We start from the raw sequence: 16,736 nt of genomic DNA, 5'->3' as shown, positions 1-16,736 counted from the left end.
AATCCCACCTTCTCACTCAGTCATGCAGGTAGGTGTCAGATTAGTTTCAGAAATTAAGTATTTTTCATGAGAACCTGCTAAGCAGAGAGCAACAACGTCTTACCTTTCCCAATAAAGATGGTCCTCCCCTGAGCCTTGCTCAATCAGTGAGATACAACCTGTTTGTATAACTTTGAAGACCTCGTTCATGGTGTGCCCCATACAACCCTGTATCTGTACCTACACACCACCCCACTATGAACTTTGAAGAGGTGTGCTCACAATGTAGAGCCCACACAAGGCACCAGGGATGTCCAACTGTCAGCCTTGGGGGCCACAAACCCAATGGGTTTTAAAGCTATCCCTCATTAGTATTCATGAAATAAATGTGGATAGATTTAGTATAATGTCCGCAGCTTTATATCATGAATATCAGTGAGGGATGGCCTGAAACCTGACATGTTTCCAGGCCTCGAGGACTGGAGCTGGACAACACTGCAATTCACCAATAAAATAAATTCAGGACATCAGAGTTTAGGCACACTATTACTAAATGTATAATAAATATATTGGAGCGTACGTCATCTCTGAATTAATGGCACCCATTAGAGTACATTCCACAGCTTGATCCATGCTCTAGATTATATTTGTCCACTACGATATACTCTTTTTTAGGAACCTCTAGGCTTACCATGTTCACACAGTTGAGACAATCGTGACCTTTATCTTGGATAGAATGGCTGTTCTTCAACACTGTTTGCCACTGAGAATCAGCCGACTCAAGCATGGTGCTCATAACTGTATCGCTGTCTTCTTCCGCAGGTTCCGATCTATATAACCGCTTCAGACACTGTATTTGGTCGTCAAGCTAAACCAACAGGACAGAATGGGTGTAAACAAGAAGACTCGGCATCAAAGAAGGTATTTAGTCAGTAGGGTAACAATTCCTTCCCTCCCCCACAACTGATTCGTAAATATTACATAGTTATTTCAAAAAAGGTTGAGGCAATCGAATACATATTGCATGTGTATGTAAATGTCACAGTACAAAAGGGGAGGATTCAAGTAGGTGAAGAGTGAATGGTCTGCTCTGTTGTAAAAGTGATCAGAGGTAGGCTGCATAGGGGTTGTGAGTCAATGGGGGTGAAGATTGACAATGGGCCAAGGACAAAGTCTGTGTGCCTCCTTCTCAGCCATCCTTTAAGTAAGTATTAAGGCACAGGAACCGTGATTAACCTCTGGTTTGTGGTCTTTATATGTGCAAATTGAGGGTGTTTTATCATCAATTATATCACCACTTGTACATTTGAGGGCAATCCCTCATAATGGTGTGAGTACACGCACACACCAAACTGTCGCAGCTGCCACGTCTTCGGGGGGAAAGGGGCGCAGCAATGTTAGCAATCGCTTTCATGGAACACCACGGTTTCATCAAGAAATGACAGTGCAAAAGCAATATGAAAATAATAACTATTATATGATAAGAGGTCAATGGCTGCAGGAGGGGATGGCCCCAAGGGAAAGGCAGCTTGATCTGATGATCGCTTTTGGCAAGACCCTAAAGTGGAGTGGAGTGGGGGTTTGCCAAGGCGTCTACGGCACAGTTGATTGTTTCTGTTTGAAAACCGCAAACGAAAATCATAAATCCACGCTTAATACATGATGCAAGTGTAACCTGTAGAATTAAATTAACACCCATTTTAATGTACCTTGGAGCTTTTGTTTCGATGTCATCAACATAATACAAAAGACAATCAGATAATAATAACCTCTATAGTGAAAAACATGATAAAACAGGGAGCAAATCCAATCCAGAAAGCAATAAAATACATACTCAATAAGTGTTGCAAGTCTAGACATTTTTGAATTAATGAATGCATTAAAATGTAGCAGCGGTGGGCAGATTGATTCCTGGCACCCAGATGATTGAGGGATCACCCAACTGATGATATGTTCGCTACATTGATGAGGTTCACATCAGGTTCGAACCTTGGCCCCCAATCCATCATGGGTGCACTAAGTTGGCACTCAAACCCACGCCCACCACTGCTACAGAGAGCAATGGGCATCTGAGTCCCTAAGTGTTTGCAAGGACACCTAATTCACACTGCTCCCGCCCCTGTTGAATGGCAAGAAGCCCCCTAGTTGTGAAATGATAAACAGCTTCTCAAAAGGCGGTGCATGATCAATAATGAAGATTAACTGGAACAAATCCAGAACCAGCATCTGAGGCCGATGCTGCCAATTCAGTTAATACAAAATGCATTATGCTCAGAACGCCCTCACGGGCACTGTAGGTCTTTGATTTTTCTGTAACACCACGTCATCTTACGATGTACTTTCCTGCTCAACAAAACAACCACAAATACCAATATATCAAAATTGCCAGAAACATTTGCCAGAATTACCACACCATTACACGGTATAGATTAGTATCTTAATGTTTGCCTTTTGCCCTTTGTGGGCCTCTGGTGCAGTTCAGTGTGTCCTTCTGAAACATCCTGTAGCATACAGATTTTAGGCTCCTTCCGGAATGTCTAGGCTCTATAACGACGTTATTATATTAAATATTAAACAAAGCTGGGTAATATAAGTACCTCCTTCGCTGATTTTAAAAATCCGACGTAAACATTTAGAACTTCCAGATTTGCCGCAATACTTTGGTTAAATGTGCCTAGCTCTTTGTGCAGAAGGTTAGCTTTTCTAGCAAATTCTGCCAGCTCTGCTGGGCTATATTCTTCCTCTTGCTCAATGATTCTCACAGCTGCTTCCAGTTCATGGGAGGCTTCCTAAGAGATATAAGAAGGTATGGGAATTTACTATGACATCACATGGGTAGTTATCATTACACTTCTTATCGTCATATTGAAGCACAGATACATTGCAAAGTTGGGTAAAATGCACACAGAGAAATATCCTAGTGCTTGTTTTTAACCTGTATTCCAAAGGACAGCATGCAAAGAAGACATAGCTAGCTACAAAGGACTAAGGATGTAGGGAATAGGGAGTTACCATCTGACCCTTCATCCTGGGTTCCCTAAGCCTTGGCAAGAGTCTTTATGACATATGAAGCCCACATTATAATGGTGTAACAGATTGAGTTTGCCCTGGGGTTCTTCCCTTCGTCCCCAAAAGCAAACTCCAACCTGGGAAAATATGCAGAGAATCTCAAGAACGATTGTGGTTACCTGTGAGCCTTTATGACAGAGGGGTGCATGCTGCCACCCTACAAATCAGGAGAAGAAAGAGAACAGCTCACAGCCGAGGCTCTGATCAATTCACATTGAACCTGAGAAAAGCAGTGTCCTGACGAATGCATGGATTCAAGGGCAGGATTATTATTTTTCTTCTTTTTTTCGTTCTTAATAATATGCCAATACTAAGGCTCAACGTGGGTGGGCTTCCTTAATTGGGATCTTTGTAGTTCTACGTATCCAGCCAATTGTACATCAAAGAGTGGATGCTGTTTATGGAACATATTTAATCAAAGAATCCATCACTAGGGGTGACAAATGACAATGTTGGGTCAATTGAATCTGCCAGGCACTGTCACATGGTGGTCATTACATGAAATCGAGCCCCTATGGCAACAGTGAACATTTAATGTATTTAGTAGGACTAGATTTGGGTATAAAAACAATAAAACCACGCAAAAGCAAATTCTTATCATCTATATACATAATCATTGTTGGCAGAAACTAAGCTTATCGAATAATTCATTCACATTAAAACAACCTAATGGTTCAAAAAAATGTAAACGTATTCAGCAATAACTTGAAATTTCCCTCACCAAAGTGTATATTATCTGGTTTATTTGTTTACTATTTGCAATTCTCCCCAATGCACAACATCTGAATTCTTAGATTTCACACTTTTTTCAGAAATATTGAGATCCTCCACACAAATGAATCGTCAGTTTGGTAACAAAAGGCAAAGCTTGATGAACTGTTATAATGTCAAAATTCATGAAAACAAGAATAAGCCATCTTTTACAGATTAATAAATAGGTGGGACAAAAAATGTAAAAATGGTTTACATCCTCTCTAATCGTCTATCAAAAATTATAATTTGAATCTTGTGTCCATTTGCTAGTAGCTGCACCTAGGGGTAACATTCCAAATCAGAACTTTAGATACAAGATTGTTGCTTACTTGTCTTCAATTTTCCCTAAGTAGGGTTCATAGCCTAACCGGCTTTCCCTCTCTAAATGATTAACAATAAGACCATAAGAGTTTACTCTAGCAAACTTACACAAATAGAACCAAACTTCATAAGTATGTTTAACAGCTAATTTAGTAGAAGACAGATTCCCCTTTTCATCTTGCATAAAGCCAGAGAGATCAGTCAAATTCAGGTTCTGAGCTAACATTCATAACAATTTTATCCATGGTAGCTGTGCAACATCCTCTTGTGATAATACATCACTCATCGCCTTTTCATATGGATTCAAATGATTGTTCGTTCATAATCTATGGCAACAGAACAAAGGTTTTAGTTTGGCTTCATAAACAACACAATGAATGCCTTGCTGCACCCTTCGTAATAAAGGGTGTGCGCTTGTTGGTAATGTAAACAAAAATGTTTATAAGTTGGATTCTTTCATTTCCAACTGTTGGAGATTTGAATACCCCCAAATCTCTGCCCCATATAATGAGGCAGCATATATACTGGCTTTTATGACTTCTAAAGTTTGGGGGACCGCTCTGCCACCAAAGCACTTTCGAAATGAATGAGTTATCATTATTATTATTATTTTATTTGAATGTTTGTTCAGCACTGACCCTACCCGTAGGGTCTTCTAGCACCTTAGAAAGTTCAAAAGGGTAGAGGTCAAAAAGGAGTTACAATATTTTCAGGACAGTATAGGAAGATCAGGATTCAATGTGGGGAAAGAGGTGTGTTTTGAGGCTTTTCAGAAAGAGATGATGCATAGTGCGGTACATATGTGAAGTGGTAGAATGCTACAGGCTCAGGGTACCCACTGGGTGAATGGTTATTTCTGTGTCCAGGTTATTTTGCAGGGTGGAATGCGTAAAAGATTTTGGTTGTCTTGTCTGGTGTTTGTGTGGGTGATGGGTTTCAGTTTGTTGTGAAGGTAGGATGGGGTACTGAGGTGGATGGCTTTCTATACGATGTAGAGCACTTTGAAATCAATTCTCCAAGGTAAAGGGAGCCTGTTGAGCTGGCAAAGAGCTGGAGTGATATGAGAATGTTTGGGTAGGTGCAGGATGTGTCTTCCTACCGCACACTGTATTGCTTGCAGGGAAATGACTGTGTAGTTGGGGAGCCCAGTGAGGACAGCATTTCTGTAGTCAAGCTTGTGGAGGAAGTCATCAGGGGCAAATATGTGTCTTATTGGAGTAGAAGGTGTAGTTGTCTGTTTAATGCTTTGGTGACGGCAGCTATGTGGTGTATGAAAGATAAATGGGGATTGATGGTGAACCTAGGGATTGGACAGGTGTGGAGAGGCATATGTGTGGGTTGCCTGTGGAAAGTTCTTTGATCCAGTGAGTGGAGTTGGGTTTGTGCTGGGAGTTCGGGGGAAGGGAGAGGAAGAGGTAATCCGTTTTGAATGGGTTTAGTTTGAGGATGTGGGTCGCCATCTAGATGGCAATTTTAGAGAGACAGCTTTTGATGGTGTGGAGTCATTTGGGGGAGGAGATTTGGAAGTGTGTTTGTGTGCCATCAGCATATTTGTGAATATTGACATATGGGTTGCTATGGGTCTGTCTGGGGGATTCAAAACATAGGTTGAAGAGGAGGGGAGATAGACAGCATCCTTATGGAACCCCGTACTTGACTGGGGTGTGGTAGGGTCAATAAGGGGGAATGGAGACAAAGGGTGTCCTGTCAGTGTGGAAGGAGGTGAACCAGTTGAGAAAGTGCCCGAGTGTTTCATCCGGTGGAGTAAGATGTTTAGGAGAATGGTGTGGTTGATGATGTCAAAGGCTGCAGAGAGGTCCAGAAGTAGGAGGAGCACTGTGTAACCTTTATCAGAGATGCTGTGAGATAATCCTGAATGTCAAATGATGCAGTTTCAGTCCTGTGGTCTGGACACAAACTGTACTAGAAGGGGTTGAGGAGGTTGTTTGTGTTGGTGAGTTTTAGGAGTTGATTTCTGATATAGCTCTACATGATTCTGGTGAGGTATGACAGGATAATCGTGGAGCAGTAGTTTTCGTTGAATGTGGGGCCATGGGATGGTTTCTTGAGGAGGCAGGAGATTTACCTATTTTTGAGTGTGGAGAGGATAGTACCATGTGTGAGACAGGAATTGATGATCTTGACCCAATGTGGAGCCAGGTTGATTCTCCAGTGAGATGCAGCTTGAGGGGGCAATGCGTCATTCAGGAAGTGCACTGGTTTTATTTTGGCTGTGAGGGTGGAGAGTGACATGACAATTTTGAAAAGAAAAATCATTCATTCACTTACAACAGAGGTGGGTAACCAATGGCTCACCAGATGTTTTAACCTAAAACTCGCATCAGCCTGAGATGATATAGTTAATGGTGAGGGATCATGGAATTGACAGGTCAAACAGCTGGATGGCGCAGGTTGCCCTCTACTGATAAAGTGTCCCAGAAGTATGCAATAAGTTAGCCTACTTATTGTGGTTTTACATTACCAGCATAAAGGTCATCCTGAGAGCAGACCATTGACTAACATGTTTTCAGGGTTCAGACCATGGTAATACTAGGTTTTTGTGAAACTACTGCTTAATATGGGAGAGGATTGTGTGTTGGAACATCTCCAGTTGCTGAGGAACAGAACATAGTTATGGATTTACTGGGCTAAATGTCCAGTATGGGGCCGCCAGAAGCCATAGATCTGCCAAATGGCTTTGTTTGAACTGTTTCATGGCCAAAATGACTACGCAAAGAAAGTAAATGCCATGAAAGTTTCTATAAGCGCTAAACTGAAGGACTGGTGCGGCAAGCTATTTGTTATATCTGAACTCGGCAGAGTTTTAAATGGCTGGGTTTTTACATCTAAAACTGTTATTTACAAAGGACCAAAAACCAATGCTATCTTTTCCAATTTCAATGCGCACACTGCGACATTGCAGTAGGTAAACAAATGAAGTGGTTGCTGCCCTGCTGGCGAATCGGAATGTGCATAACAATGTCATGGTCACAAAAGCATCAAATAAGTAGTAAACGTCTGACTGCTCATTCACATAGATTATGAGGAAAAGGCCCCTTTGTTGCCCATGGTTTGTATAATTCCCTAACAAAACCAAAAGAATCCACCCTATTTTGCATCTCTTGAACACCCCTTAAGTGCCAGGCTATTATGCAAGTCTATGCAAAAAGGAAAAGCATACTCGTGCTTGGCACTTAAGGGTAGAGATAAAGGTTTGCATTAACAGCAGCACAGGGAGTGAATGGTGTGCTCAAAATGACCCCCATATAGTGCCTTTGCAGAAGAAAAATGTGTGGCAAGCGCTTTGCCCAGTGCGTTAATATTCAAGAGCCAGGCTGCTTTAAAGTGCCCTGAAACTCCAGGCCTCGCTATCCTGCCTTGGATAAATGCAACTGGTGATGGGAAACGATTGGAGGATTTCCACCCAGAGCATCTCTTTTATAATCATACAGACTGAAAGTGGCAGAGGGTGATCGTTTCATTTCAGCAATTGAAAATCAAAACGGTGGAATGGAGACTAAGCAGAGAGAAATAAACAAATTGTTTCGTGACTGTTATACAAAGCTTTATGTATCAGACCTGAGCTGTGATGAGACGGGTGTTGTACATTTTCTTAACTCTAATGACATATCTCGACTCTCAGACAATCAATTGGCAAGTCTTGAAGAAGAATTTACGATGGAAGATATAAAATTGACTATTTCAAAACTTACAGGGGGTAAATCGCCGGGTATGGATGGCCTTCCAAGCACGTTTTACAGAATCCTACCAGAGTCGGCTATAAAACTCTTATGTGATGTCTACAAGGATGCCTTTGATTCAGGATTGTTGCCTGGAACGATGCAGCATGCATTAATAACAGTTCTAAAGAAAAAAGACAAGTGTCCCGCAAGGTGTGAAAAGTACAGGCCGATTAGCCTGATTAGCCTGATTAATTGTGATTGTAAAATTCTTGCGAAAATGCTGGCAATGCGACTGGAACCAGTAATTACAACTCTAATTCACAAAAACCAAGTCGGATTTGTTACAGGTAGGGCTGTGGCTGATACTATGCACTGTCTACTGTTGTCTACTGTTGTCTATTGACAATGGTCATAGACAACGAGTAGCCACTGCTGCCATTTCTTTAGACGCTGAGAAGGCATTTGATCGGGTGGATTGGGCCTTCTTCTTCTCTTGCCTAAAGAGGATTCACTTTGGTGAAAAACATCAACAATGGGTACAGCTTCTGTACAGATGCCCATCAGCTAGTGTGCTCACCAATGGTCTAATTTCTGATACATTTACACTCCACAGGGCATGAGACAGGGTTGCCCTCTCTCTCCGCTGTTGTTTATCCTGACTATTTGAAAATTTGCTTTGGATGTAAGATGATGATCAATTGGTCGCCCTCCAAGAATCAGTTAATGGCATACCCTTGATGCATGACATTCAAAAATTCTCAGTTGTATCGGGCTATAAAATTAACTCAGGTAAATCCGAAATTTTACCACTCAATAATCTGTGTCAACATAATGCATGTGCTCATTTAAAATTCAGATGGTGTAGCGATCAAATCAAATATTTGGGCATCTGGATGGGTGCATATGTGGTGAAATTGCCAGCATTGAATTTTGGAATGCTCGTCCAAAAAGGATGGTCGGACCTAGAGAGGTGGGGGTTCTTGCATCTGTCCACATGGGGGGAAATTAATTGCATAAAAATTAACCTGGCTCCTCGAGTGAACTATCTTCTATCTATGTTGCCTATCAAAGTTCCTGGCCATTTTTTCAGAGAAATAGATAAACTTATGCAAACGTTTATTTGGGACAGAAAACCATCAAGACTCACTATCTGGAAATTATAATTCCCATTGAAAAATGGTGGGATAAATTTACCCAACTTCATTGAGTACCATCTTTCGTTTTCAACCCGTCATCTCTGTAAATTGCTTGATTCGAATGACGAAAATTCACAGTGGGTGACATGGGAATGTGGCGCTATATCCCAATTGGAACCAAAAGCACTGCTAACATCAAAGAAAAATAAATCGAAGGGAGCAAATCCTTTGACCAGTTTTCTACAAGATTGCTGGTGTGACATCGCAAGGCGCATGAATGCAGACCCCTACCTGCACATGGATGCCTCCATTTGGCTCAACCCAGCCCTGAAAAGTCAAGGGAAGGTTTTCATCTGGCCAGAGTGGTTCTTGGCGGGAATAAAATACCTCAGTGATCTAATAGATGGAGGAAATTGGATCCCGTACACACAGCTGAGTCGAACTCACGATATGGCTGGTTGTTCATTTGCTGAGTACAGAAAACTGAAGGCCATTGTCAGTGTTTGCCTTGGTGGGCCTGATTTGTTGGATCCAAATATTGCCTGGTCTATGTTACAGTTGTGTGGAAGTGCTACTCATCCAGCTGCTATGATGTACAGATTTCTAAAATCATTCAGGAAAGAAAAATTCGAGGCCGCCAGTAATCTGGGCGGATGAGTTAGGAGAAGAAATTGATGGTATCTGTTGGCAGCGCTGCTGTGAGAATACCCGGTTGGTAAGTCTGGATTGGGGTCTTAGAGCATCACAAACAAAACTGCTCTTTAGGTCCTACTGGACACCGGTTAGGTTATTTAAGAGACAACTCATGGACAATGAACTCTGTTGGAGGTGCAAGGGTGCTAGAGGATCCCTCAGTCATCTGATATGGTTTTGTCCTAAAACAAAGACATTCTGGGAGTGCGTATGCGAGAGGTTAGGACTGGTTTTGAGTTGTATGATGCCCTCTCAGCTACCTTATTGATTCCAGGGGACATATCAATGATTGATGACATCTCTTTTGGGCAGGCGACTTGGTTACTCCGTGCCAGTATGGTCGCTAAGAGGATGATACTGAGATCATGGAAGTCGAACAGCTCCTTTAACATCGATGAATGGGTGGATGAGCTTTTGACTATTTCAATTTATGAGAAAGCAATTTGCAAGACTGCGGATGATATTGAGAAATTCTGGGACATTTTGAACAGGTTCCTGGAGGTCTACGGTTGATTTCTAATTTTTTGTACAAAATGTGGTGTCTCTGAAGCTGGAAAATGCTCTTGCTGTATTAATTATTTCTTAAAATGTTATGTTTGTCATTTTTTGATTTTGAATTGATGATTCCATTGGCTAACCAAATGCTTTCTGGTTCTCTGTCCTTTCTCGGTTTCTGACTTTCTTTCTCCTACATTTCTGTTTTACTTTCTTATCGATATCTTTCATTAGCAGAATTAGTTATTGTATACACTGTTAGTTATTTGCCTAGATCATTTTGGCTTGTATTTTTGGTTACTTATGATGTTTAGATATTGAAATATTGGAATAAAAATTTAAATGGTACAATATATTCATCCGGCCCCTAATAATCACGCTGCATTACACAGCCGATTGGCCAAGTGGCACGATGATAGCATTCATTTTTGCAACTTCAATTTATCAAGCACAATGGAAGATTTTTCAGAGGTGTCCTTTTGATGGTGATCTGAGGGAATTCTACCCAGAAATTAGAACATTTAAAAAACACATGTGCCCAAAGTGGACAGGGCAGACGGCAAGGATTAACGTGCTTCCACTATGTTTCCACATTTTCTGCACATAACTCCATTGATTCGTAAAGAGGATTTTGCGTGCAGGAGAGGAGGGGAGCACTGACCGGGAGCACGAAGAGCTCACTTTCACAACTTAAGCATCCACACACACGTGAGCGTCAGACGTGCTTCCCGCACTCGCACACCATTCACTTGCAACAGCTGTGTGGATGGCCCTTAGGTCAGCCCTTCAACCACGTGACTGACAGGTGATCAATGGTAGTGGTAAGGATGGAACTCGCTGCTAATACATTTATGCATTGGCACCTCTGTGTCAAGGATAGTAACAAAATAATAGAAACCTTTGTGTTTATCTGGGCAGAGCAACAAAGACAGGGTTCTAAACCTAATTCTGTCTGCGCTGCACTACACCTTGCAAAGTCTATCTGAAAAACACCCATCTCAAGATATCCAAGAATCTTCTTGAATGAGTTTGTAAAGACTGGAGGAGGGTATCTGTACTTCTGCCATCTCTAGGGTAAGGTAAAGGCACAGAACACCCCCAGCAATGCTCTCAATTTGGTAGAAATGGACGAGCAGCCAGGCTTAAGATTCCAGGAGGTGATGCAGGCAGGTTCTTAAGTACAGTGTGTCCCCAAAGCCCCGAGAAAGGAATGTCCACACACTAGGTTAGGTGATAAAACAGCTTATTTATATACAATAAGGGTTCAGGAATATATACACATATACATAACAACACTTTTTACTTGCAATACTTATTCAAAGAATGGCAAATATATCCACTCTATGTGGTACCACACATTACTTAAATCCAGTAATAGGTGCACTAACTACATACAGTTTTAAATAGGCTGGTGGATTCTTAAATTAGGTGAAACGGCATAGAATAGGAAAGAAAGGCATGTTAGTTATGAACAGTGTCAGAATGCTTTCTCTAGACTAGAGAAGCAATGCAATTCTGAGTGAAGATGCCTCCACCTGGGCAACCTGTAATAGGTTAGGAAGTAAATGATGTTGTCTTTTACAGTCCAGTCCAATATTGTTCAATAACCTTGTGCCTTCTTCAAAAGGTTCTACCACCCCCAAAGTACCTGAGATGCCACAGGAGAAAAGGATGCAAGATGGCTCTGGGACCCCTAGACAATTCCTGAGGCTAGAACATGCTCTTGCTCGTCACAGTACCTTTGGTGCATTGGCAAGCTAAGTGGCCGAGGTTTTCTCAGCTTTACTTGATGATTCCCTCTGAGGATGGCCCCCCGTTGGAAGAAGAAGCCACTGGGTTGCTGAGTCCAAGAATAAAAAGGAACCAATGTCTTTCTGAAGTGCAGCAGTTTGGCTCTTTGCAGTGCTCTCCTTTGGTCAACGATTTATCCAACTGAAGAAGTCCTGTGAATATGAAACTTGCTGTGGGCTCCTTAAAGGCTTGGCAGATGAAAGTAATACCCCTGGAACCCTTTTATGATTTCTGGTGGCGATGGGTGTATAGGTCACTTTTTGTTGTCGGGTTTCGGAATATCGCGGTTTTCCGACTTTTGCTTCTTCGATACTGAAGCCGTAGCATGGACCTTTGGACGGCTTCTGGTGACCTGGACTCAACCAATGGAGTAGGCCTTGGACCGTCGCAGGAGGATAGCTCAGGAGCGACGTGCTCACCTTGGAAGCAAGATGACACAGAGCAACACAGGTTCGATGCCCGGGTCTGCGCTTAGACACCTCTGGGTATTAAGCACGTTATAAATAACCTATCATATCATATCATATCATACCCTCACCAAGTCTGGACCCTCGGAAAAACATCTTCATTAGATTCTGGTGGTGGGAAACCCACTGATGGACTTTCCACTTCACCCAACCACTTTGGGCTCTCTCCGGCGGGAAAAAAGTGGTCAGTGGTGACTGCAAGGATGTCCTTTGAAATGTTCTTAGGCAGGTGGGAACTTTTGCAGCTCGGGGGGGGGCATCAGCACTATGCCACGGTACCCCTCTTCTGGGCGGTCACTAAACCCACCTTTGGACTCTGGGTGACACCAATGGACTTGCTCGAGATGTCCAGCAATCCTCTTCTGGACTTTGAAGACCCCTTCTCCGGACGGCAGGAACACAGCAATGGCTTTTAGGATACTTTGATGAAGAGCAGCATCTTAGCATGATGGTCCCTCATAGCTCGGGGAGAGGCACTCTCTGGATCAGTCCTTGGGAGACACAACAGCTTTCGGATAACATTGAAGAAATGAATCAGCAGACTTCTCTTCCAGCTGGGCTTCAAGGCACAGCTTCTTCTTGCTTCAGCTTCGACTTCAGCTTCTGAACAAATTGGTAGGTGAGAGGTCCCCAGATATACACATCCATCCCTAGTCACTCTGGACGAGCCAGGCTCAGTCAGCCAATCACACAAAAGGGCATTCATGCAGGCAGGCAGCCAATCAGGCTCACAGGCATTGTGGCCATTCACTCCACCCAGCCACCCATTGCAAAAGATGTGGATTAGGCCAAGTACCCAGCCTTTCAGCACACTACACTGCATTCATTTCAGTTTCAGTGAGGGTGGTCTCATTCATTGTGTCACACACACAGACACCCACAAGAGAGAATGTGAGTTGACTCCCAACTCCATTCACACAGGTCCCACCCCAAGGGTGTACCCACAACACACAACACCTAGGAAGGCACCAGTCAGTCTGGCAGGAGGCATCCCCAAATATGGTATTTCCACCCAACAGCCAGTCAGAGGGAAAGGGAACAACAGAGACATATATGGTGTTTCCACCCCACAGCCATTCAGGAGGAAAGAACAGAGTCAGGGCACTGCAGGAATTTGGGAAACAAGGTAAAATGCAAGAGAAACCAAGAGGCCACAGGGGCCATCTTGCCTTCTATCAGGAATCCATTGATTCCTTTGGCAGGGCCTGGGTATCTCAAAAAAGGAGGACACTCAGAGCCACTGCCAAGTCAGCATGTAGCTGCCACCAGCCCATAACCTGCTCCTTGGGCAGCACACAGGTACCCAAAAACACACATAAGGGGTACAAGGGAGTACTGAACACCCATGGGTGCCCCAAGGATGGGTATTGCTCACCAAAAGATAAACATCAAGAGCTGCACTGCCAGAGGTCCAGGCTGGTCCTCAGTGGCAGAAAACAAAGAAAACACCCACAGAGAAGTGGGAGGACAAGGGCAGGAGGCCCTGTCCCCCCATACGGCATTTCCAGCATCACAGAGTTAGAAAATGCCTTGTGATAGCGGACTAGTTCCGACAGCTCAATTTAGGCCCTCACTCCAGGTTCTAGACCGGCTGACGAAAAAAGAGCCTAATGAAAACCCACATCGAATTTTCATGACACTGCCTTACATTCGGGACTTGTAAGGCACTGGAAAGGTTCCCTCAAAAGGACAATTAACTGTTCATTAACACACCTGAAGAGACTGCATGGCCTCATTGAGGGAAATGAAAATGTAACCTGTGCTTGCTCTGCAAACATGGAAGGGTCTCATTGGATAATTGAAAAAGAAGAGCGGGGTGTGAGATGCGCCATGTCTTAAAAAGGCAGGCAGAGAATGGGAAAAGTCAGTCGCATGCCAGTCGTGACCGCTCGGACTATGCCAGTTTCCCTCTGTAGCAATGGTGTGCAGTCATCTCTGCTCAGGTGGGCTTTGTGGCCACACTGTCCAGTACTGACTCTGTACATTGAGATACATGTGTATAAAATGAACAGTGTGCAGATGCTAAAATGCTTGCCTCACCATAGCTTGCTTCGCCAGCTCCATGTACTTCTGCAAAACCCTTTCCGATTCTTCCAGGCTGGATCCCGCATCTTCGGCATCTTGTGCACTGTGGGCCAGCTCGGCCCCAATGTTCTGCACCAACAACGAGACCTTTGGAAAAGATTTGCAAAAACAAGCGTGTATCAATAGAAGTGTATGCAGAGCACATGTGACAGTCAAGGCCGTGCTTGGACGTGCTTCCGTCAGTTCACTAATTTGTCAAAACATTATAATTTTAATCATGAGCATGGATGGTCTTTCTTCCATCTTCTTTTGAAACCCAAACAGTTTCAGAAACAAGCAGCCAATGAGTCATCATGCAGATGGGTGGCTGACTCTTCAATCCTGGCAATCCTTTCTCCCTAACGCTTACTGTCCCCTACTAACGGTAAGCTATGGGGCTTATTAAGAGCTTGGTGGTAATTGCCATTACCGCATGCGCATAACATGCAGTAACGGAAAGGGTCCACATGAATTAGAGTCATGCACACTATTTTATTATTCCCCGTTTTGGACTTCATTTGGGACTGCATGCAGGAATGACAAGCGGTATTTCTCCAAATGGTAATACCGCATGTGCTAATGTTGTGAGCAGGAATTTTCAGCAAAACTAAAGCAGCCAGAGAAGAAGAGTTTCAATATTGAAACTTGGAATTTGGTAGGGAGGTAAAACATCCAGTATCTCTAAATGCATTTCTCCCCACTTCTGCGAAACTCCTCAGGATCCACGAGCTACATACCCTGATCTCCTGACCCTTTGTTCCATACTCAGCCCTGCTTTGCTTCTCCAAACTTCTTAGTGAGAGCCCGCACGCTGGCAACTTCTGCCTCACGCCCTGGCTCCTGGGGGTTTTCAGTGCCCTAGGATACTGGCCCCTGAACGCAGGCTGACTGGGCACCTGCTGCAGCTGCTGCCGCCCCTCTGGGTTCTCTTCCCCCTACAGGTATCTCGAGGTAAAACTGATTAAGCATGAGGTCTTTGAAAGCGAGTCATTAGCCGTCACAGAGGCAGCGCAGCAGCACTAATGTGGGCTTGATGTTTGATCAGTCTCTCGAGGCAAGGAGCTGCAGAACAGCTGCAGCTTGCCCCCTCGGAGACCGCCTAAGGGTTCTTTAGTAGGCCCGTAGAGCCGGCTTCATGGCAGTCTATTAAATGCCAATGAGATTGGCCAAAATCAAATTCATGTTCTTATTGTAGAAGATATACCTGAAAACTGTGTTTTCTTGAGGGGTTTATTGCAGATGGAATATGATATATAGGTCAACTATACAAGAAGAGTTGTGAGTCTTATATTAGACAACCTTATAGGTACGTCCTAGATATTTTAAATATGATTCAGACATGAAAAATAAGAGTCAGTATGAATACTAAATGTGGGCATATTGTTGTGCTAGTTTATCAACAGATGTGAACAAGGTTTCCATTCAAATTCAGTTTTGAATGTGTTGCCATATGAACTCAGGTCAGTGGGCATAATCATGTTTATAAGAAATTATTTCTTCACCTTAGCATAGAAACGTGTGTTAAGGATAAAGATTCTCTTTCTAAAGGTTGTCCCCTGGAAGAAGGATATGAAATCCGAAAAGCATTGGGAATGATTTAAACTGTCCTAATTGCTGAAAAACAACAGCGCTTTTTGAAGTCTTCTTGTTGGGAATCTTCTTTTAATGGGCATGCTACATTATTTGTGTACAACGACAGTTGGTAATTAGATGATTATAATGAATTATTTGGACATGTGTTATTAATGAATAAAGAATCGTTTGCTGACTCTAAGTTAGACATGTATGCATGTTAAACATATGATTGAATCAAATACTAAATGTTATAAGGGTTCATGCTCATTAAGATTGCAGGGGGACAACAATAGGGTCTCTGTTGTTTTTGGTGATCTACAGTCCCACCGTAACTCAAGCTTCCCTTGCCCCTGGGTTGGTGCTAGTGATCAGTAACCCCTGCTATCTAAAAGCTATCAAGCTATAGGCGATGGCCTGAAGGCAAACACCTAACCTATCCAGATGTCCACAGGCAACAATCTAAGTGACACTTATCCGGGACCCTACCCAGATAGTGCAATCAGATCACTCTGGGGATCACACCTGATCTCCCAGGCCCATCTACACCTTTCCCTACTGTTCTACTCTAGTCCTGCTTAGCTACTCTCCTCCCTCTCCTCCCTTAATTTCCTCCTTCTCTTATCCTACTCTGCTTCTCTGTCCCTCCAATGTTCCCCTGTTCCCCTCGGCTATGGTCTACAACCATCCTCCAATCTTACCTGTTACTACTC

General features: G+C 43.2%; 1 protein-coding gene across 1 annotated transcript in view; it reads right to left on the bottom strand.

Annotated features, from left to right (window-relative positions):
• The window catches only part of CCDC141 (coiled-coil domain containing 141), a 676,030-nt gene that overhangs the window by 311,634 nt on the left and 347,660 nt on the right, over positions 1 to 16,736 (bottom strand). The window contains exons 10-12 of the mRNA XM_069616100.1: positions 14,428 to 14,559; positions 2,577 to 2,768; positions 671 to 847 (exon numbers count right to left, since the gene is read on the bottom strand). Of these exons, the coding sequence (XP_069472201.1) occupies positions 671 to 847; positions 2,577 to 2,768; positions 14,428 to 14,559 (501 nt within the window). The remainder of the gene's footprint in view (positions 1 to 670; positions 848 to 2,576; positions 2,769 to 14,427; positions 14,560 to 16,736) is intronic.

This window comes from Ambystoma mexicanum, chromosome 9, assembly GCF_040938575.1.
Source record: "Ambystoma mexicanum isolate Mex_15411 chromosome 9, UKY_AmexF1_1, whole genome shotgun sequence".
NCBI classification, from domain to species: Eukaryota; Metazoa; Chordata; class Amphibia; order Caudata; family Ambystomatidae; genus Ambystoma; species Ambystoma mexicanum.
The sequence above is the reverse complement of the archived record's forward strand: the minus strand, read 5'-3'. Positions and strand labels throughout refer to the sequence as shown.